General features: G+C 43.8%; 1 protein-coding gene across 2 annotated transcripts in view; it reads left to right on the forward strand.

Annotated features, from left to right (window-relative positions):
* Positions 1-799: 799 nt before the first annotated feature.
* LOC109889539 (SLIT-ROBO Rho GTPase-activating protein 1) overlaps positions 800-24,742 on the forward strand; it is a 158,798-nt gene continuing 134,855 nt past the window's right edge. For both annotated transcript variants that reach the window (XM_020481031.2, XM_031822956.1), the window contains exon 1: positions 800-1,317. In XM_020481031.2, the coding sequence (XP_020336620.2) occupies positions 1,254-1,317 (64 nt within the window). In that variant the 5' untranslated portion in view covers positions 800-1,253. The remainder of the gene's footprint in view (positions 1,318-24,742) is intronic.

A 24,742-nucleotide genomic window follows, 5' to 3' on the forward strand; every position in this document is an offset into this window, starting at 1 on the left:
GGGAAAGACTAACAAAGTCATCGAGGGTCCCCCTGGAGGTCAGGGCCCCTGGGCACGTGCCCGGTTGGTATTCGGCCATGATTAAGACAAGTTTAGATAGCTGGCTAGACGAACCAGCAATCTAAACATTGTAGCTGACATGGCTAATTGAGTGACTGTCAGTGACTGACATAAAAAGAGAAGAACTGCTGATGCACAACCAAGTTCTAAAGCTAATCTCATGCTATTCTACACATTTTGCAAAGAGCTTGAGATAATCGAGTGTTTTTAAAGCAAATGTCCTGCTATTCTACATTTTTTCATTAGGCTAATAGAAAATGTAGAAGTTGTATACTTAACTAATCTCATGCTATTCTACACATTTTGCAATGAGGCTGAGAGAAATGTGCAATTTTAAAGCTAAGTTTAGATAGCTGGTTAGACTAACTACCAATCTGAACATTGTTAGCTGACATGGATAATTGAGTGACTGTCAGTGACTGACATAAGAGAAAAACTGCTGATGCTCAACCAAATTTAGAAATGGCAGTTTTTCTACAATTTTAACTCAATTTTAACTCAATTTTAAGTTGAGACCAGACAAGGTTCCTTTTTTGGGGAGGTGGGGGGGGGGGGGGTCCGACCAAATCATGGGCTGGTATAGGGTTGTTGGCGGATCGCAGTGATGTGGGCTGGTGTGGATAAAATGCCAGGCCCGAATTCTTGGCCAAGTCCGCCCCTGTAATCGGCCCTACTGGTTAGACAAAAAACATGTCAATCCATGTCTTGTTTCCGTTATGCCTCTTCGATCCCTCCCATTTCCACAGTGACTCTCCCGCAGCTGAGCTGCAGTCAGTCTTGTCTGTGAAAAACAACGAGGCAAATGTGAAGTGTGGGACCGGGGAAACTAGAGCACCAAAGGAAGTATACGATTAAAGTCTACATACTATATATTGGTTTTACTCAGCGTGCAGTAAAACCTCGCGCCTTCTCTACCTGCGTTGAAAATTGTAATGTTGTACTTTACTGCTTGTTTGATCTGATTATCAAAGGTTATGCTGTTGCACCGACTCGACATCTTCGCTCTGCCTGACGCGGCATAGCCAGCGGTTATCAGTGATTTCATTGATTGATATCAGGATTTCGTGTTGGCCTTGTCTTTTCCAGCAATAGTCTACTCGCGTAGGACAATGGACTGAACGTTTTCTTGAAAAGGAACTTTTTTTGTGTTGACTAATAGTTTAACTTCCGAACTACTCTGAATCGACCTGAAAATGTCTAATACAAAGTTCAAAAAGGATAAAGAAATCATTGCTGATTACGAGAGTCAAGTTAAAGGTACGTTTGTTTATAATGTTGTATGAACATAATTTATGTTCATTTTATTTTATCCCCAGGAGGCTAACTTCTATTCAATGACAAACCAAATCCGTGTGTCCAATGTCAACTCAGACCATAAGATGTATGGGTCAGTGGCATACTGCAGTTTCAAGGTCTGAGCAAGAATTGCAGTTCCATAACTAATCTCATACTATTGTACAGATTTTGCCATGAGGTTACGATAAAATGTTTATATTTTAGTTAATTTCCTCCAATTGCCATGGAACAGAGTTGTATAGCTATTCTACACATTTTTGCAATGAGGCTGAGAAATTATTTTAAAAAAAAGTGAATTTCCTGCTATTATACACATTTTGTGTGTTGCCATGGTTTATGTTCATATCAGTGGAGGCTGGTGGGATGAGCGATAGGAGGACGGGCTCATTGAAATGGTTGAAATGGAACGGTATCAAACATATGAAAAACACATGTTTGGCTCTATTCTATTCCAGCCATTACAATGAGCCCGTCCTCCTATAGCTCCTCCCACCAGCCTCCACTGATTAACACGCTATCTTGGGGGTGGGGGGGCTGCTGCTGTTCATGACGCTGTTCCTGCTACTGCCACCACACCCTTTAATCCATTTTAATTGTCTCTTGTGTTCATTAAATGGATCACAACATTTTCTTTGCAACTTTGGGTAGAAATCCAATAGCTCTGGCTTATTATGAAAATGAATTATGTGGTCAAGCCAGTCCTCCACGAAAGCAATTTCGTTTGTCCTTCTCAACCAAACTCTCCTTGAATAGTCCAACAAATGGCAGCTCTCTGAGATGGCTATTGGTATGGTGCAGTTCCCATATGAAGACCTTTCCTACAAGTCCCAAACTTTTGAATGAGAAATTAGCTAGTGACTAAAATGTGACAACCCTAATAAAATAATACAATTCTAAACCATTGCATAGCACTCAAATGGTTTTCAAAAAAAATATTTAAAAAGACATCTCTATATGTAGTGTGAACAGTGACATTTACCATTCAACCCATTACAAAACACTATACAGTGTTTGTTTGGGACTTTTACCATCGAAGACCATTAGAGACCATAACGTTGAAACCATTAGAATTGCTGTTGCCTAATGGTTCACTTGTTCAACAGGAATGTTCTAACTAATCCAGACCTTTTTTGAAGGCAATAAACCAAACACAGGGGCGCTGTTTTCTGGACACAAATTAAGCCTAAGAGCAGGACAAACAATGCCATGAAGTCCAAAAGTTATGGGTGGAGCTAGAAAGTTGTCATTCAGAAGTATTACAATGTAAACAAACTTTTAATCAGTCTGTCTGTATATTTCAAGACATGGCATATGAGGGTGCAGTGAGATACCCGGTGGGTTGGACGATATTTTTCTTGTCAATCATCTTGGGAAAAAAAACTATACATAACTGGAAATCAACAAATCCTCCATCCTTAACCTAATGGAAAGGTCAAATGCTTTATCTTAATGTTGAATGTGCGTGGGTGACTGAGATAATTAAAATGGTGTAGTTTGAGGCCATGTGGGGAAGAGTGATGCGAGCGCTGGAGATGGGTGTGAGCTGGTGTGTCTGGGCAGGTGTTATGTCATTGATGTTTGTGTGCATCTGTATGCTGTCCTTTGTATATATGTTTTTGTATTGTTTAAAAAATGTCATCTTACGAAAAAAGACTAACTGAATTGCTTTCCAAGAGGACTGGTTTGAATTGTGAGGATGACCACACCATTTATTTTCATCATGAGCAAAAGTTATTGGCTTTCTACCCAAAGCTGCAAAGAAGATGTGATCCATTTAATAAACACAAGAATCCAGCTAAATTTATTTAAGGGTGTGGTGGCAGTAGCAGGAACAGCGGCATCTATTGGGTAAAACTTTGTTCTTAATCACTAATTTATGGTAAATAATGCAAGTGACTTCAATGGCCATTTTATCTGAACAGGGAAAAACATCACCACATTCACATTCACGGGGCGGCAGGGTAGCCTAGTGGTTAGAGCGTTGGACTAGTAACCGGAAGGTTGCAAGTTCAAATCCCCGAGTTGACAAGGTACAAATCTGTCGTTCTGCCCCTGAACAGGCAGTTAACCCACTTTAATTTTCTCAGTCACCCACTAAGCCGTCATTGAAAATAATTTGTTCTTAACATGACTTGCCTAGTTAAATAAAGGTATTTTTTCTTTTACAAAATACGTAAAAAAAAGATGAAGAAGCAATACTCCAAGCAGCAGCTCCATACTACTTGTTAGACATAGAGAACTGATACTGTATATTTGTTGTTGGATTGGTGTGGTGTGTGTGTGTGGGATTCATGGATTCCTCATGTCTTACTCATTGTTATGAAAGATTATGGTGCAAATTGGATGTTGGGTTCTATATTCTATATTTTCTGAAGATTATATTTAAAAATATATATATTTTACCTTAACTAGGCAAGTCGGTTAAGAACAATCTTATTTTCAATGATGGCCTAGGAACAGTGGGTTAACTGCCTTGTTCAGGGGCAGAACGACAGATTTGTTTTTACCTTGTCAGCTCGCGGATTCGATCTTGCAACCTTTCGGTTACTAGTCCAACACTCTAACCACTAGGCTATCTGCCTATAAAATAAAATGGCCAATTTGGGTTCAATAAATTAGCTTAATTTCTCAGTGATTAAATTATATTTCAACAAAATAATGTTTCAGGAATGCTAATCTGATCTGTTTCTAACTGCAGAAACTATTTCAGAACAATCTGAGATGTTGAGTGTCAACCCTCTTGTACTCTTTAAGGTGGAATTACTCGTATAGCTTAGTTAACTCACTAAAGCTTTTGTCAAGCTTCAGTCACTGATGAGAGATCAAAAAGATGTTTGGCCCACGTAAAAATAATTGAACAAACGGTTCTATTCTGGTTTAGTATCCAATATTATATACAAGTCTGGCTGAATATTGAGCGAGAGATTGAAACCTATTTAGGTAGATTGAAAGATTAGCATTTGTCAGTCTGTGTTCCCTTTTATCCTCACTGTTCTCAAATGCTCTATCCCCTATTTTGGGTTCACTTGTTTTGCCTTCCATCATCGGTCACTGTCTGCAACACAGGTCAGTAAAAGTAGTCTAGCCCAAATCTTATTTCAGGCGTGTCCTAATCCTTCTCAACCGAAGGTACTGATTTAAATAGCTCCACTTTGGCTTGGAGTGTTCTTGTCTCCTCAACCTAGCCTGGATCTAAAAATAACAACACTAGAAATAAAACCTGGTGTTTATACAGGTGCTTCTCTTGATACTTAGCTTGCTGACATTTATGTATTTTCCAACTTCTTCAGTCGCCTCCAAGCCCCCTGCAAACAGACAGAAGGCTTTTTTTCCAGACACAAGTGCACAGGAAAGAGGCAGTTGCACCTGCTCTGTGGTAACCATGAGGACTTGGCCCCCAGCCAAGGATCTGCTGTTCTCCAGAGCTGTTAGGAGCTCTGAAATGCCACCTATTCACATCTCCATAGCAAACCTTCAACCCAGAGAGAGGGCTGGTGATGGTGGGTGGGGGGAGCCATGTCACTTGAGGAATTACCAGATTGTGTATGCGTGTGAGAAGCTATCATTTGCGAGGAATGTGTGCAGCACCTTCGCCTGTGATGACTAAGGCCATTCAGCCTGTAATAGAAGGGTGATGCACAGTCATAAGGGACACTGGGTGCGGGACCTTCCGTTTGTAATGCAAAGGGGTAATGATACACGGCTGATTCAACTGAGAAAAACTAGCATTCCTCATGGAGAACGGAGGTCTGAGTAGAGCACACAGACAGACAACGTGTTACTCTATGGCCAATCAGCCTTGATCTGGCTGTTGGTTTTACATAATATGTGGAAACTACTCAATGTAGTTTGCCACATATTACATTTTGAGAAAGATTGAGTTTACCCCATGATTCGGTTAAGGGGAGTGTTCCAAGATTGCATTGTCCTATTATTTGCATACTTTGCTGTCTGCTTTGCATTGTAAATCTCTAACTTCTGTTTACTCAGTGTGAGAAGTGTCTGTTCAAGATGATTTACCTTAAATGTGTTCTACATTCATCCTATATAGCCATCCAGTTTTTCATCAGTACTGGTAGGGTGCATGGACTAATATGATTTCAGCGACATTTGTAAACAATGGAGTGATATCTCCCTTACACATTGGCTATAGACCAGTCTGTGTGATAAGTTTGAATGAGTGGCTATACTTAACATATTAAGATGGAATCCTTTTTCTAAGGTAGATTGCCACCAGTCTCTACTTCCAGCATCTTGATTTGTATACAAATTCCTTGGCTCTTTTATTCACCATAATCCTGACCCTTTCCAGGAAAGGTGTTTCAAATGTTCATACTCAGCTAAAGCTGTCACTATCATTTTGTTTAAAAAAAAATTGGGTACATATTTTTTTACAGGAATTTACTAGATTCAAGGGCTGGGACGATACCAGTACTCGTTAGTATCACGGCAAGTAAAGCGGATTTAACTCCTTTAGGAAACAATTATGTTGTCATTCAGAGTAACATTTATTTATTTCCCAAGCTATAGTACACAACATTTTACATATAGCAGGTTTTTGAAGGACCAAAAAGAGAAAATATCACTACTGGTATCGTCCCAGTCCTGCTATGCTCCAACTGGCTCAAAATGAAGACATTTGGTGTTACTGAAATCAAGGACATGAGTTATACTTGTAAAATAGGCTACTTACTAAAAACAACGTTCTCCATTCACTGTAAACAGTAGGTTGTGAAATCCTTATGGCATCCCAGTTTTGTAGCAGCTTTGATAGGGAGTCTCTAAGAGTTTAGATATGTAAGTTAGCTTGGGATTGCCCTAATGTTAACGGCGACATCATCGATTTGTCACTTAAAAATGTATGTCAAACCATACAACTCTATGCACAAGGACTGTTTTTACCGGTTTACGTTAAACATTTTACAAACACATTTTACTGGAAGTACTGTACAGATGCAGAGTTTGGTAACAGAATTTCAGTTAAATCTCCCTCAGTTTGACCACATTTTCCAAGAACTCTGTTAAATATCTGCTCCACATTAAAATTCAACATGTCTGCAGAAAGAATGGGTTGTCAGCTATGACCATGACACCTTGAGTTTGAAAAAAATCTATTTAGGTTATTGAACTACAGTAGGTGAAGTGGATTTACACCCGGTAACATCGTGGGTCCCTGATCTGTACTACATACATGCATAATATTGGATATGAATGTTCTTTTCATGGTGACTTATCCTAAATAGGTACACAAAGGTTGAAATATGCAATATCCTCCTTTTTTGAATATTTGGGTTTTCTACATACTGGCTAATATTTTAATGAGCTCCGCCACCAATCAAGACCACATTTGGTTGGTCCGGTCTAGACCAAATCTGAACCAATCACACATTTGGACATCATAGTACAGCAAGGTAGAGTACAGAACAGTATAGCACAGTACATTAGTATACTGAACTCTACTGTACTCTACTGTGTTCTACTGTACTGTGCTGTCCAAACATGTGAAAAATAGATATCGAGGATGGTTCAGATTTGGTCCAATGACGGATGTCTGTTTGGGCAAAATTAAGGCCGGTCCGGACATCTGTGAACATTGAAAGCAAGGCTGGTCCGGACTGGACCAAAGAATGACATATGTGGACATTTAAATCAAGGCCAGGGCCAACTGACCAAATTTCAACTACCTTCAACGTTCTTGGATGTTGCTTACAGTAAATATAAAGAGGTGGCTCATGGGTAGGTGTCAGTAAGAGCTAGGAGAGGTGACATTAACCTCTCTAGGATATGTGGCCCACCTGACCAACATCCAGTGAGATTGCAGAGTGCCAAATTCAAATACAGAAATACTCATTATAATAATTCAGAAAAGATACAACTATTTTACATAGGTTTAAAGATTAACTTCTTGTGAATCCAACCACTGTCAGATTTCAAAAATGCTTTACGGTGAAAGCATATCTTACGATTATTTGAGAACATAGCCCAGCAGACAAACCATTACAACAGTAACCAGCCAAGTAGAAGAGTTACACAAGTCAGAAATAGAGAAAATTAATCCCTTACCTTTGATGGTCTTCATATGTTTGCACTCAGAAGACATTCATTTATTCAATAAATGTTCCTTTTGTTCGATAGTCTCTTTACATCCAAAAACCTCTGTTTTGTTTGCGCGTTTTCTTCAGTAGTCCACAGGCTCAAACGCAGTCACAACAGGCAGACAAAACATCTGAATAGTATCCGTAAAGTTCGTAGAAACATTTCAAACGATGTTCATAATCAATCCTCAGGTTGGTTTTAGCCCAAATAATCGATAAAATTTCATCCGGACAATAACGTTGTCAATATAAAAGTTAAACAAGAAAGGCACTCTCTCGGTTGCGCGCATGAAAAAGTGGCAGTGTCCACTCATTCAGACTCCTCTTACTCCCTAATTTTTCAGAATATAAGCCTGAAACAATTTCTAAAGACAGTTGACATCTAGTGGAAGGCATAGGAACTGCAATTTGAGTCTTAAGTCAATGGATACTGTAATGGCATTGAATAGAAAACTACACACAAAAAAAATTCTGCTTCCTGAATGGTTTTTTCTCAGGTTTTCACCTACCAAATCAGTTCTGTTATACTCACAGACACTATTTTAACAATTTTGGAAATTTTAGTGTTTTCTATCCAAATCTACCAATTATATGCATATCCGATCTTCTGGGCCTGAGTATAAGGCAGTTTAATTTGGGCACGCTTTTCATCCAAAATTCCAAATGCTGCCCCCTACCCTAGAGAAGTTAATTGGAGAGGGGAAGAGTACAGACTGTTTTCACATCTTGCTTTGACCACCAGACAGAAAGAGAAAGAAAATAGTATTGAGCTGAACATAACAGTATGCCAGTGGAAAGGAGGACCGTAGTAGGTGACCCAACTGTGTTTTGTGACTACTTTGATTTCCGATTGCAACCAATTCCATTACTGATTTTTCAGAAATTCTGTTACCAATTAGGTAACAGGATTTAGCGTTTTATGAATTATGATCAGTAAAAACACCGTAACTAATTGATAGGCCTACCTTGTTACTTCTGTTAGCTTTCATTATTCTCCCTCGTGAGGGAGAGAAATTAGAATATATCTTTAAGATATGTGGGATTTTGGTAACTGAGTTACAAGGCAATGTTTCTGAAACTTAGAGAAGGCAGACATTTTTTTCTGAAATGAAATATGTGTTGATATTAGTTTGCAGGGGTATTGACTTCAAAATGGTGTTTTGATGTATTTCTAATACCCTTAAGACGTTTTCTGGTAGATGTTTTCAAAGACCCCTTTCAATCTGTTTGACAATATATCATATCCTTTGCTTATTCCTAATGTTTAGGATGGAAAATTGTTGAAATCTGTATACACAGTATGTCTTAAGTTTGAAACTGTATAGACTCTTCGCTTTCATTGGACAACCAATTTGACATGCTTCTATGAACTTCACATGTTGGTGCTCATGGGTCCTTTTACATGCAAATGACCTTTTAGCCAAAGCCTATTTCTGACGCCGGAGGCGACTTTTATACAGACAATGATTCCTCAAGGAGCAGAACAACAAGCAACCACAAAGAAAAGGAGAGTCTGTTTGATGTGCTACTTTCCAGCCTAATGTATTATTATTTTTTGTTTTTACATGAGTATTGGTCTTTTATCCGACTAGTAGTCAAACATTGTCCGCCTGACAGATATGCCGACATCAACCCCAGTGATTCTACTTTGCAAAGAAATCTAAAGCATTTGGCACTCTCTACTGACAACTTCTGAGAGCTTCATGGAGAAAAGCTAAGAGTGATTATTATTAAGTCAATAGTTTATCCTCTTATTTAATCCTCTGGAGTTCTTTGCTGTCTGGCTTTGGCAGTCTCTCTTGACAGGCTGGCAGTGTTTTCAATCAAGGCCTAATCTGTCATTCAACTGACATTCATTTCTTAAGCATCTTCCAGGGACAGTTAAAAAAAAAAAAAGCTTCCCCACCAAATAATACATTAAAGGAAATGATTAATTGGTTATATTTTATTTTTTATTTTTTTTATTTCACCTTTATTTAACCAGGTGGGCTAGTTGAGAACAAGTTCTCATTTGCAACTGCGACCTGGCCAAGATAAAGCATAGCAGTGTGAGCATACAACAAAGAGTTACACATGGAGTAAACAATTAACAAGTCAATAACACAGTAGAAAACAAAGGGGGGGGTCTATATACAATGTGTGCAAAAGGCATGAGGAGGTAGGCAAATAATTACAATTTTGCAGATTAACACTGGAGTGATAAAAGATCAGATGGTCATGTACAGGTAGAGATATTGGTGTGCAGAAGAGCAGAAAAGTAAATAAATAAAAACAGTATGGGGATGAGGTAGGTGAAAAGGGTGGGCTATTTACCAATAGACTATGTACAGCTGCAGCGATCGGTTAGCTGCTCAGATAGCTGATGTTTGAAGTTGGTGAGGGAGATAAAAGTCTCCAACTTCAGCGATTTTTGCAATTCGTTCCAGTCACAGGCAGCAGAGTACTGGAACGAAAGGCGGCCAAATGAGGTGTTGGCTTTAGGGATGATCAGTGAGATACACCTGCTGGAGCGCGTGCTACGGATGGGTGTTGCCATCGTGACCAGTGAGCTGAGATAAGGCGGAGCTTTACCTAGCATAGACTTGTAGATGACCTGGAGCCAGTGGGTCTGGCGACGAATATGTAGCGAGGGCCAGCCGACTAGAGCATACAAGTCGCAGTGGTGGGTGGTATAAGGTGCTTTAGTGACAAAACGGATGGCACTGTGATAGACTGCATCCAGTTTGCTGAGTAGAGTGTTGGAAGCCATTTTGTAGATGACATCGCCGAAGTCGAGGATCGGTAGGATAGTCAGTTTTACTAGGGTAAGCTTGGCGGCTTGAGTGAAGGAGGCTTTGTTGCGGAATAGAAAGCCGACTCTTGATTTGATTTTCGATTGGAGATGTTTGATATGAGTCTGGAAGGAGAGTTTGCAGTCTAGCCAGACACCTAGGTACTTATAGACGTCCACATATTCTAGGTCGGAACCATCCAGGGTGGTGATGCTAGTCGGGCATGCAGGTGCAGGCAGCGACCGGTTGAAAAGCATGCATTTGGTTTTACTAGCGTTTAAGAGCAGTTGGAGGCCACGGAAGGAGCGTTGTATGGCATTGAAGCTTGTTTGGAGGTTAGATAGCACAGTGTCCAAAGACGGGCCGAAAGTATATAGAATGGTGTCGTCTGCGTAGAGGTGGATCAGGGAATCGCCCGCAGCAAGAGCAACATCATTGATATACACAGAGAAAAGAGTCGGCCCGAGAATTGAACCCTGTGGCACCCCCATAGAGACTGCCAGAGGACCGGACAGCATGCCCTCCGATTTGACACACTGAACTCTGTCTGCAAAGTAATTGGTGAACCAGGCAAGGCAGTCATCCGAAAAACCGAGGCTACTGAGTCTGCCGATAAGAATATGGTGATTGACAGAGTCGAAAGCCTTGGCAAGGTCGATGAAGACGGCTGCACAGTACTGTCTTTTATCGATGGCGGTTATGATGTCGTTTAGTACCTTGAGTGTGGCTGAGGTGCACCCATGACCGGCTCGGAAACCAGATTGCACAGCGGAGAAGGTACGGTGGGATTCGAGATGGTCAGTGACCTGTTTGTTGACTTGGCTTTCGAAGACCTTAGATAGGCAGGGCAGGATGGATATAGGTCTGTAGCAGTTTGGGTCCAGGGTGTCTCCCCCTTTGAAGAGGGGGATGACTGCGGCAGCTTTCCAATCCTTGGGGATCTCAGACGAGATGAAAGAGAGGTTGAACAGGCTGGTAATAGGGGTTGCGACAATGGTGGCAGATAGTTTCAGAAATAGAGGGTCCAGATTGTCAAGCCCAGCTGATTTGTACGGGTCCAGGTTTTGCAGCTCTTTCAGAACATCTGCTATCTGGATTTGGGTAAAGGAGAACCTGGAGAGGCTTGGGCGAGGAGCTGCGGGGGGGGCGGAGCTGTTGGCCGAGGTTGAAGTAGCCAGGCGGAAGGCATGGCCAGCCGTTGAGAAATGCTTATTGAAGTTTTCGATAATCATGGATTTATCAGTGGTGACCGTGTTACCTAGCCTCAGTGCAGTGGGCAGCTGGGAGGAGGTGCTCTTGTTCTCCATGGACTTCAGTGTCCCAGAACTTTTTGGAGTTGGAGCTACAGGATGCAAACTTCTGCCTGAAGAAGCTGGCCTTAGCTTTCCTGACTGACTGCGTGTATTGGTTCCGGACTTCCCTGAACAGTTGCATATCACGGGGACTATTCGATGCTATTGCAGTCCGCCACAGGATGTTTTTGTGCTGGTCGAGGGCAGTCAGGTCTGGGGTGAACCAAGGGCTGTATCTGTTCTTAGTTCTGCATTTTTTGAACGGAGCATGCTTATCTAAAATGGTGAGGAAGTTACTTTTAAAGAATGACCAGGCATCCTCAACTGACGGGATGAGGTCAATGTCCTTCCAGAATACCCGGGCCAGGTCGATTAGAAAGGCCTGCTCACAGAAGTGTTTTAGGGAGCGTTTGACAGTGATGAGGGGTGGTCGTTTGACTGCGGCTCCGTAGCGGATACAGGCAATGAGGCAGTGATCGCTGAGATCCTGGTTGAAGACAGCGGAGGTGTATTTGGAGGGCCAGTTGGTCAGGATGACGTCTATGAGGGTGCCCTTGTTTACAGAGTTAGGGTTGTACCTGGTGGGTTCCTTGATGATTTGTGTGAGATTGAGGGCATCTAGCTTAGATTGTAGGACTGGCGGGGTGTTAAGCATATCCCAGTTTAGGTCACCTAACAGAACAAACTCTGAAGCTAGATGGGGGGCGATCAATTCACAAATGGTGTCCAGGGCACAGCTGGGAGCTGAGGGGGGTCGGTAGCAGGCGGCAACCGTGAGAGACTTGTTTCTGGAGAGAGTAATTTTCAAAATTAGTAGTTCGAACTGTTTGGGTATGGACCTGGAAAGTATGACATTACTTTGCAGGCTATCTCTGCAGTAAACTGCAACTCCTCCCCCTTTGGCAGTTCTATCTTGACGGAAGATGTTATAGTTGGGTATGGAAATCTCTGAATTTTTGGTGGCCTTCCTGAGCCAGGATTCAGACACAGCAAGGACATCAGGGTTAGCAGAGTGTGCTAAAGCAGTGAGTAAGACAAACTTAGGGAGGAGGCTTCTGATGTTGACATGCATGAAACCAAGGCTTTTTCGAACACAGAAGTCAACAAATGAGGGTGCCTGGGGACATGCAGGGCCTGGGTTTACCTCCACATCACCCGCGGAACAGAGAAGGAGTAGTATGAGGGTGCGGCTAAAGGCTATCAAAACTGGTCGCCTAGAGCGTTGGGGACAGAGAATAAGAGGAGCAGGTTTCTGGGCATGGTAGAATATATTCAGGGCATAATGCGCAGACAGGGGTATGGTGGGGTGCGGGTACAGCGGAGGTAAGCCCAGGCACTGGGTGATGATGAGAGAGGTTGTATCTCTGGACATGCTGGTAGTAATGGGTGAGGTCACCGCATGTGTGGGAGGTGGGACAAAGGAGTTATCAGGGGTATGAAGAGTGGAACTAGGGGCTCCATTGTGAACTAAAACAATGATAACTAACCTGAACAACAGTATACAAGGCATATTGACATTTGAGAGAGACATACAGCGAGGCATACACTAATCACAGGTGTTGAATTGGGAAAGCTAGCTAAAACAGTAGGTGAGACAACAGCTAATCAGCTAGCACAACAGCAGGTAAAATGGCGTAGACTAGGCAACGGGGCCAACAGATAAATCACGGTACTCCATTCTGCTTGTTTGTTTTATGGACAGTCCAGCGTGCATCAGCTATGTAGCCAAGAGATCAGTGTCCAGGGGGCAGCGGTGGATGGGGAAGGGAAGCTGGACTGGCGAGTGTTATCCAGGTTTAAAAAAACGAACAATGACTAAATAGCTTGTAGCTAGTTAGCTGGTTAGCTTCTGGAGGTTCTTGAGTGTGTTCTAAAAATAAATAAAAAATAATAGCGATTCCGTATCACATTGGGTGAGGCAGGTTTCCGGAAGGTATAAACAAATTAAAAGTCAAAAGAGATAGAAAGTAAATATGGGTCCGGTGGGCGTTTGGGACGCGGCGATTCAGGCGGTTAGCAGGCCTGTGCTAACAAGCTAACAGTTTGTAGGCCCGGGCTAGACAAGGTAGCAGTTAGCGGACCGGAGCTGGACAAGCTAGCAGTTAGCAGGCCGAATTAGCAAGCAGGGAGATAGCGAGGGCTGGAGAGTTAGCCTTTGGGGGACGTCGCGATGGGGTGAGTCTGTTTATTCCTCTTCATGCGGTGACATCGATAGACCGGTCGTGGGCCCGGGTATTGTAGCTCAGGAGTATGCTACGGTGGTAGCGCAGGCCGGGCTAGCTTCAAGCTAAGTGGGTGGAAACGCTAGCCAGGGGTAATGATCCGGGGTTGCGGTTTAGCTAGATAGCTAGTTGTGAAGATCCAGCTTATTTGGAAGCTTAGGTTTAGCAAAATGTTTTTAAAGGGATAGCTATGTAAAAAACGAAAAATATGTAAAAAACCAAATATAAACCAAATATACAGGGACACGACATGACAGGACGACTTACTGCTACGCCATCTTGGAAAGTCTGCGACTCGGAAATGAACATCCAGGTTTTAAACTTCATCAAGACGTCCATGTGTTCTATTCACTGATTTAGGCTTATACATCATGTTTTATCATGGTACATTGGATAGCTCATTATTTAAGCCAGGTGAGGGGTTTGTGTGAAATGGGACTACATCTGTCGTTCTGAACCGAGGACGACAACCTTCCCCTGTCTGTTTTTTCTTAACCCCAGAGGACCCTCTTGTTGGTTTCATGTCTGGTGACGGCATTGCCGTCTGTGGCCCCGGGTCGTGACTCTGTCGGCCAGTCCCCACGAGCTGCTGACAGGGATCCTGTCCTGAACCATCATAAAGGGTGCCCCATGTGGTCTGCCCCACAGCTTTCGAAATGAGATGCTCGCCCCTCTACATTGCCGATAAGAATGGCTGGGAGTATTCATATATTTGCAAGGCAATGGGTGGGGGCACACATCATAGCCCATGTTGTTCTAGTTATGTTTTAATAGAATGGATTTGTATTGGGGTAAAGGATGTTCATGTTGTTTAGCTTGACTACATACAGTAGATTCATATTTTGTTTACTTGAGCAAAAACTGTCGTGTGAGTATACTGGAACAAAATAGATGGTGTACATGATTTAATAGCTCATAACTAAACATAAGTGGACTTCTAGTTCTATGAGTAATCAAAACAAGCCCAGCGCTGCCAGTACTGTGATTGGCTGGTGGGTGAGGCACAGAGACGGTAGTCTGTGAATCCAAATGTGTGGTGGTACTCCAGAGAGCCGTGTACACTAAAGCTGCCTGCTCTTTATTTAGACATGATTCCCAGCTGTACCTGTGGCTCATCATGCAGCTGTGCTGACACCACCATTTTGGATTGCTAAAACATTCAGACCTTCTCTTTATAGGTCATTACCAAATAGTCCTATAGAGGGAAGACGCACGAACAAGAGCAGCTCTTAGAAAGTCTGCTCAGAATGTTGACCATGTGGGGCGTTTTCTGCTGTCTGTCTCGCTGCTCGGCATACTAGTTTCCTAAAGTCTTGACTCTTGTCAAGGATATCCTGTTTTTCATGACTTTTGTTTACTGTCCATATCAAATAACAAAAAAATACACTGTCAGGACTTTTTTCAAATGGCCAATCTGGATGGACTTCCTAGTTACCAGCTGTTTCCTACAGTATGCAATGGACTCAATGTCCTCTACAGAGATGTTGATGACACTAAGATCAAATCAAATCAAATTTATTTATATAGCCCTTCGTACATCAGCTGATATCTCAAAGTGCTGTACAGAAACCCAGCCTAAAACCCCAAACAGCAAGCAATGCAGGTGTAGAATCACGGTGGCTAGGAAAAACTCCCTAGAAAGGCCAATACCTAGGAAGAAACCTAGAGAGGAACCAGGCTATGTGGGGTGGCCAGTCCTCTTCTGGCTGTGCCGGGTGGAGATTATAACAGAACATGGCCAAGATGTTCAAATGTTCATAAATGACCAGCATGGTCGAATAATAATAAGGCAGAACAGTTGAAACTGGAGCAGCAGCACAGTCAGGTGGAAGTTGAAACTGGAGCAGCAGCATGGCCAGGTGGACTGGGGACAGCAAGGAGTCATCATGTCAGGTAGTCCTGGGGCATGGTCCTAGGGCTCAGGTCCTCTGAGAGAGAGAAAGAAAGAGAGGAGAGAATTAGAGAACGCACACTTAGATTCACACAGGACACCGAATAGGACAGGAGAAGTACTCCAGATATAACAAACTGACCCCAGCCCCCCGACACAAACTACTGCAGCATAAATACTGGAGGCTGAGACAGGAGGGGTCAGGAGACACTGGCCCCATCCGAGGACACCCCAGGACAGGGCCAAACAGGAAGGATATAACCCCACCCACTTTGCCAAAGCACAGCCCCCACACCACTAGAGCGATATCTTCAACCACCAACTTACCATCCTGAGACAAGGCTGAGTATAGCCCACAAAGATCTCCGCCACGGCACAACCCAAGGGGGGGGGCGCCAACCCAGACAGGATGACCACAACAGTGAATCAACCCACTCAGGTGACGCACCCCCTCCAGGGACGGCATGAGAGAGCCCCAGCAAGCCAGTGACTCAGCCCCTGTAATAGTGTTAGAGGCAGAGAATCCCAGTGGAAAGAGGGGAACCGGCCAGGCAGAGACAGCAAGGGCGGTTCGTTGCTCCAGAGCCTTTCCGTTCACCTTCCCACTCCTGGGCCAGACTACACTCAATCATATGACCCACTGAAGAGATGAGTCTTCAGTAAAGACTTAAAGGTTGAGACCGAGTTTGCGTCTCTGACATGGGTAGGCAGACCGTTCCATAAAAATGGAGCTCTATAGGAGAAAGCCCTGCCTCCAGCTGTTTGCTTAGAAATTCTAGGGACAATTAGGAGGCCTGCGTCTTGTGACCGTAGCGTAGAGATCCCAATCCGCATCACGTGTCGGCTTTCCTATGATCACACAGCCGATTTTTATGGCGGTGCCTCGGAGCATGTAATACCAGGACTTTGATTAGCAATATAGTCAAACTGTTCCCAGGAGGATGCTGGCTGACACCAGTGAGCAGTTTATGGGCAGGCAGCCGTTTTTCCTCAGCATCTTCATTCTGGAACAGACTAAAATGTGTCATGTGCCAGGTTATGAGCCACATTCAAACTCTGTGGTCTGTGTGATTTGCATTCGGTTTGAGGTGGCATACAATGGTGCGAGATTAAACGTTTTGTGCATGGTCATGCTCTGTTGACGCTATGAAAGAAGTCTGTCTCACAATGGCTGTGCCTTGTCACCGTTCATCCTCTCTTGGTAAACATCCATAAAAGGTGTGTGAAGTGTGAGTTAATCTGAAGCCGGCTGTCAGCGTCACCGCCTTATTTGGGGTGGCATCTCATCATCTCGTTAACATCTCGGGTCGCATGGATCCATGCTGCTGACTCCTGGGCGTAGCTAATTATACTGGAGATGTGTTAATGAACACAGTTCCCCCATGCTATGCAGGGGTGAATGGCGACATCATTTTATTTAACCTTTTATTTAACTAGGCAAGTCAGTTAAGAACAAATTCTTTTTTTACAATGACGCCCTACCCCCGCCAAACCCGGACGATGCTGGGCCAATTGTGCGCCGCCCTATGGGACTTCCAATCACGGCCGGATGTGATACAGCCTGGATTCAAACCAGGGACTGTAGTGGCACCTCTTGCACTGAGATGCAGTGCCTTAGACCTCTGCGCCACTTCGGAGCCGGAAATACAGTAATAAAATGCAAGTTCCTCTTCTCAAAATGTGAAATGATTGATGAACTCCGTTGTTATATATTCTCTTGGAATTGATTCGTACTATACAGACGTCGCCTCGTTAACTTGCCATGCAGGCCAATGCATGAATCTTAAATCGGATCCAAATCGCGACATATTTTTGACTCCAACGAGTCAAGTCCTCTGTGTCAGCTGAGATTCTAACAGAGTAACAGGGAATCTGTTAACAGAGCTCAGCCCCTGCTCCTGTTAAGCTCACTAATGCCCCAGGGCACAGGGGTGTTTAATAAAGATCGGGCTTCAGAGAAGCTAATGGGATTCAGACACTTTCTACAGAACGTTGTCTTTAAAAGCACCACACACATCCATTCACACACACCTACCATCTGTTTTCCACAACCCCCTCCGCTTTGTGCCGAGGTTTGCCGCCTTGCGGATACGCCTTTCTGTCTTCACCCCTGGTGGTATGGCGATGGGTGTTGGTGTGGGAGGTAGGTGATTGACAGCACCATCTGTGTGCAATCACCCTTGTTGCTATTTAATAAACTCAACTGAGCACAAACACAGGGGCCACCCCTGCTGTGCTTTTCACTCAGGCCACACAAGCCATTGGGACAACAGTGCGGCCCCATCCCATGCCAATCCCCATCCCATGTCAGGCCCCAGCCCATGCCAGACACTAAGGGCTCAGACACACCAATAGCGTTTACTGACTGAGAGTACTTAGCACCTCTGAACATAATTTGCGAACTGAGTGCGCACCTACTTTACATGTAGAATCATGTGAAAAATGCCTGCTGTCAGATGTCTACAGCGGGTGGTCCCTAAAACACAGCGAGTTGAACGATCAGCATACAAACGCTAGATCCATTCAGTGCAATGTGTACGAGCCTTCAAGTTGCACTGTTGCAGGGGGAACCGATTTAACGAAAAAGAGACCAGGCTTTTGTCACATGCTGTAACTGATACTGGTTAATTGAATTCCATTCTCTTAACCCTGCAAAATGCAAGCCACATTATATATGCACTACACTTCCCTCATCCACCCCACCCCCCGTCTCTGTCTGCTTGTGGTGTTAGTCACAGAGTGGGATCTCTGGGTGGGACAGGACCTGACTGAAGAGCCGGTAATGAGCTGGATGGGGAATCAGGATATAGCTGCGTAGAGCTGCACTGCATCAGTGCTGATATGCGGTGTTAATGAAATTGGACCACACTGGATCGAGGCTGCTGGGATTTCACCCACCCTGCCTGGCAGCCAATCCATTCCTTTGAACCTCCTGAGAGGACCAACGGATGGACAGACGGACAGACAGACCCCTAGACTGTCCATTGTGCGAGGCTGCCGCCTGCCACTGAGTAGGGCTGAGTTGGGTATCAATCTTTGGGAAGGATCAGCAAATGGACATAAGTATTCGGACCTTTTCACTTTTTCCACATTTTATTACGTTACAGCCTTATTTTAAAATGGATTAAATTGTTTTTTTTCTCATCAATCTACACACAATACCCCCATAATGGCAAAGCAAAACAACATTTTTGGCTAGGTGGCCAGCTCTAGGAAGAGTCTTGGTGGTTCCAAACTTCCTCCATTTAAGAATGATGGAGGCCACTGTGTTCTTGGGGATCTTAAATAATGCAGAAATGTTTTGTTACCCTTCCCCAGATCTGTGCGACAGAATCCTGTCTCAGAGCTCTACGGACAATTCCTTCGACCCCATCCACTCTGAGTGTCTTTATGTCCTCAAGATTCTTGACCTTTTGAGAACCACACCACCGATCAAAAATACATGCTTCCCTTAGGGGGGTGGTGTATGTGACAATACATCTACACTGAGTATACAGAACATTAAGAACCAGGTGAAAGCTATGATCCTTTGTTGATGTCACTTGTTAAATCCACTTCAATCAGTGTAGATGAAGGGGAGGAGACAGGATTGTGTACGTGTGCCATTCAGAGGGTGAATGGGCAAGACGGGGGAAAGAAGTGCTGTTGAACTAAGTATGTTCGTAGGTGCCAGGTGCGCCGGTTTGTCTCAAGAACTGCATTCCACAGGGATGCTGGCCCATGTTGACTCCAATGCTTCCCACAGTTGTGTCAAGTTGCAACCTTAAAGGTCCTCAATGACGTCATCATTGCCCTTGATTCTAAGCATTGTTGTGCTGCTACTTTTGTAGACTTGGCCAAAGCTTTTGATACAGTAGACCTTTTCATTATTGTGGGCCAACAATAAAGAGTATTGGTGTCTTTGGTATAGTTTGCTAACTACCTCGAGTGCAGTGTATAAAGTCAGAACATCTGCTGTCTCAGCCACTGCCTGTCACCAAGGGAGTACCCCAAGGCTCAATCCTAGGCCTATTTTGTACACTCAGTGTGTGTGTCTATATGTGTTCAGACTAGGAATCAGACAGGGTTCAGGTCATCACCTCTCAGTTTCACGGTTGACAAGTCATTTTAATGTGTGTGCATGTTTAGCCAACTCCTCTGGTGTGTGGAGGTAAGCTGTTGATGCATTTTGCAGTGAAGGGATCTCTTAAGACGAGTGTAAACATCCTAGAAGGCAGGCTGAGTCAGTCGCGCCCCCCCCCTCCCCCTATTTCCACGATTTTCTTAAACAATGTGACATCTGCCACTTCACTTCCTCCTTTCTATTTTTAAAGCCATTTGTCCACAAGCTGTTGCTGCTAGGCTCAGGTACATGGTTTGTCCTGTAACAACCCCCTGGGAAGAAGTCAGGCTAAAGCCTCCACTTCTTCCCTTTTTAAAAAGCCACAACATTTTCAGGCCTTGGACTTACTTCCTGGACAATGATTTATCCTAGTCCTGGGCTAAGAAGCTATTTCAATGTAGAATCTCTATTGAATATCTCTTCGTCCTGGATTAGTCTTAGTCTTTGTCTGGGAAACTGCCCCTAGATGCAGAAGATCACGAGATGCATTGCTGGTACTCTAAGTGCATAAGGTAACGTGATGACCCTGTACTGAAACCACTTCATTACCAAGACATGTAAACTATTGAGTCAGGAAGTCATCTCATCCATTATTGATGCGTTCAGAGAAGAGACTCTCTTAAGTGGATGTGTCACAGCGATGATATGATTAGGCCTTCTTGTTGGCATATGGGGTTGGCTCAGTCCCAAATTGGAGAAACGAATGTCTTTCTCTCCACTTCAATGTCTGACCAAACCTGGTGGCCGATCTTTTATGATGATTATTTCTCTCAATATTTTCTTGTGGATATCATCGTTGTTTGGCCAAACTTTGTCCTTACTGTCATTTGTTACTGTACAGTGTTATCCATGGCATTATGTGAGACTCATTTTGTGTGGCTTTAGGTCTGTTCTCTCTTCCACTGCATAGATACATCCCAAAGCTAAGCTCTGGTTTTGGGTGTTCCCAAGCAGCATGGCCTCCCTGGCTGAATCCCAATTTGTATTTATTAATTTATTTTATTTAACCTTTATTTAACTAGGGAAGTCAGTTAAAGAACAAATTCCTATTTACAATGACAGCCTACCTTGGCCAAACCCGGACGATGCTGGGCCAATTATGCGCCGCCCTATGGGACTCCCAATTACAGCCGGATGTGACACAGCTTGGATTCGAACTAGGGACTGTGGTGACGTCTCTTGCACTGAGATGCAGTGCCTTAGAGCGCTGCGCCACTCGAGCCCAGTGGCACCATATTCCCTATATAGTGCCCCGGCCAAAAGCACTGCACTACGTAATGAATATGGTGCTATCTTGGACGCAGCCCATCTCTGCTATTCTTACTTCCCATTGCTCAAACCGTCTCGCTACGTGGTTCAACAGCTAATTTAATGGAATTTGAAACAATCCAATGTTTGGCAGAGACAGCGATGAGACAGTCTTTATTGTGCTGACAAGCCATGTCTCCCTCCTTCATAAAATAGGCGGTCAGTCATATTTCCTGGAATTGACAAAGACCGCTGGGTAACAATAGATGTGTTTAGTTAAACAGTTTATTTTTAGTTTTACAGTATGTGATTTTTCCACCTCATGGTGAACTTAGTTAGTGGTTGTAGTGCTAATGTTCTTTGGGATTAGCATATAAATGCTCCTCTTCATGTCTGAAGTAGTTGAAACAATCACCCATCTTAATATTCTAGTGATGCTAGTTAATTGTTGCTGCCATTTACTAGTGTTTCTGGATAGGGGGGTACTGTCACCAGTTCTCCTGTGTGTGTCTGTGTGGTTATACCAAGATGCTCCATTTGATTTATTTTCACAGCGGTTAGAAAAGTTTTTGTCACCTGGAGTGAAAGACAATGGACAACACACAGGTTGCATTTGCTCTTTGTCCTGATGGAGAGAAGATTAATCTGCTGATCTTTTGACCCACATCCCCCTTTCTTCTACCTTGACCTCTTGACCTGCCAAATAAATAGCCAAAGGCCACCCCTTCGGCCAGGCAGCCTCAAACAGATGTCCAGGACCACAATGAGGGGGAGACGAGGGGGAAGCTGCCTCTTTTTAAAACACCATGCTCAATAAAATGTCAGCCAAAGACCTTGTCTCCATTGTATCCTCTAAGTCTGATTTGAATTAGAGCTGGGAGGCAAAATAAGCTACCCTCTGTCCTTATGTAAAAAATCAATGCCGTTTCACCATTGTGGAAACCCTTAATGTCTCCACTGGTTTATGTGGCCACTGCCACCTTTTTCATGAACTCTGTACCCAATCTGGGAGAAGTAGTGGCGGAAAGAGGGACGAGTAGTTTCCCTTGATCTTCCATGGCTTATCACCCACACAATAAAGGGACTTTTGTAGGAAGCATGAGACTGAGGAGAGGGCCGAGGCCTGTCTGGAGGAGGGCTTGGCTGTCTGATCCGGGAGCTCCAGGCTGGTCTTGTGAGCAGCGGGCAGGCCTGAACTCCACTGGACCCTCCCTGGAGGAGGAAACTGGAGATATGGGTTCGGTTCCAGACACGGATGTTCTTTTTGAGAAAGAAAGGCCCATTCAGGAGATCGAGATCTGTGCGCCATGTTCCTCATTGTGTGCCTGCCGCCAGCGGTCCACACATGGAGAAGTGGTTAGAAAGACACGGTCCTCCTTTGGTCTTCACTGAGTTTAAAGAAAAACCTCTCTGTCCTTGGCTCTGCCTGCAGTCTATTTTAGGGTTTCTTGGAGAGGATTTGTCCTCTGTCTGAAATGATGTCCCTATGATAACCACAGAAGAAGTTAGCATTATTACCCCTTTGGCTTTCCTCAAATGTCTAAGGTCATTGGGCATAAATGTGCTTAGATGTCAATGTAATGACCCCTCTGGCTCTCCATACATGTGTTATGTTTGTTAGTGGCTGCACTATTCAGACTGTTTCCAGAATGGATGCACCATATCTCTTAAGGGATGCCCAACCTGAAAGCTTGGTTTCTACTGTATCACCCGGTAGGCTGGGGCATACAAACAAGAACAAAAAATATCTGTGAAAGATCCCCACTGAGTCACCACCTCTGCTGCAGGAAATGCTGAGTTAGACAGGCACCCACACATTTTTCTCTCGCTCAGATTGATTGCTTTATTGGCATGAAATACAATGTGTAGATATTGCCAAAGCAGTATAGGGGTACAGCATTTCAGGAAATACAGTGCAATGTGATAATGAAATACAGTTCATTTCTCTCACGCACACACACTTGAGAATACACACACGCGCATACCCACACAGTCTGTGCTAGAGTCGTGCATCTTGAAAGCGTAGAGGCCTGACGGGTCAAGTGAAGGCCCCCCCCCCCCCATTTAATCTCCTTTGTCCACTTCCTGACCCCCTGCTGTCCCCCCTCTGTCCAGAGCACACTGACTCCCCCCTGATCCTCGGCCCCTGCTCCTCCTGTCCCATATGGCTTCCTTACTGGTGGGTGTAGTGTGGAGCCTCCGGCCCTGACAGATATGGCTGCAATGCGGTTATGATTTTGTTTTGTTTTTGTCATCCACATTTTTGAGGGGGCGTTGTTTTAGTTTTTTGGGTTAGAATGAAATGGAGCATAGTGCAAGTCTCTGTAGGCCTAGGCAACTCATTTTTATAATGGTTGAGTCTGGAGTCTGCAGCAATCCAAAGTTCGTCTATTGAGCTCAGGTTGGTCTAGAAATAGACTGCCTGACACTGTTTTGTTCAGTTCTTTTAGTCATGAGTCACTGTCCCAAGTAGAGCAAATACACTTTTAGCCAAAGTGGACACCCATGAAGAATGGAAAAGGGCTATTGTGTTTTCAAAGTCTTTGAATCATAGGCTATAATAATGCTCATTATAATGCTACATTTTAAGCATGATTCTAAAAACACAATCAGTTGTGTAATCAAAATGATGGCTTGGATTTACATCAAATAAATGCAATATATCAGGATGTGGAGGAAGTCTGAAAGCATAACACTTTATTCTCACCAACACCAAAGACATTTGTATCCATGTTTTGGTGAAAATTGTTTCCTGGCTGTATGGACAAACTGAATAAATACTGGGAAGTTGCGTGTGTGAGTCCTGAGATAGACGCCTCACTTGTATATCTTACTTGTGTGCGTGGAGGAAGCTGCGGTCTTCCCTGGGGTGCTGTGATTTGTTCTGTTTAACGACGTGTCACAGGAGAGGTGATGTATGGTCACCTGGACGTGTGGCGTAGGCATGAGGGGAGTGGAGAGGTCTGAGGCTTCAGACACATACATGTAGACACCCTCAGTGCATAGGAGAGAGCTGACCCACAGAGAAAGGCCTAGACAGACCTGCTCTCTATAGTGGGGAGAAACAAAGGGCTGGATCTGAAATCTGATATCCTCCCTTCCTCCTCTCTCTCACTCATACACGATGTGGGCAGATGCCTTGTGGTTCTCTACTGCTGTGGCCCAAATATTCATAAATGGCTTCTTCTCTTTATCATATCCTGCATGACTTGTGATCCGGCTTACTGTTAAGCGCTTTGGGGCAACTGTTGATTCTACTCAAATGCCTGGATATGTCAACGCAATAATGTGAATAGCCAAAACTAGCATTCGGTTTCACCTACAGGCCTACTGAGTAATCAAAGGAAAAAAGACGAGAAACTTAACAGTTTGAGTATTGAGACACAGGATTGAAGACCCAGAGAGAGAAGGCAAAGTCTTATGCTTTATTGATTTCAAATAATCTTTTGACTCAATTTGTCAAGAGGGTCTTCTATACAAATTGATGGAAAGTGGGGATGGGGGAGACGTATAACATTAGAAAATCCATGTATACAAACAACAGGTGTGTGGTTAAAATAGTCAAACACTTCTTTCCACTGGGCCGTGGGGTGAGACAGGGATGCAGCTTAAGTCCCACCCTCTTCAACGTATATATCAACGAATTGACGAAGGCACTAGAACAGTCTGCAGCACCCAGCCTCACCTTACTAGAATCTGAAGTCAAATGTCTGATTGCTGACGATCTGGTGCTTCTGTCCCCAACCAAGGAGGTCCTACAGAGCA

The sequence above is a fragment of the Oncorhynchus kisutch genome, linkage group LG4 (genome assembly GCF_002021735.2).
Source record: "Oncorhynchus kisutch isolate 150728-3 linkage group LG4, Okis_V2, whole genome shotgun sequence".
NCBI lineage: Eukaryota > Metazoa > Chordata > Actinopteri > Salmoniformes > Salmonidae > Oncorhynchus > Oncorhynchus kisutch.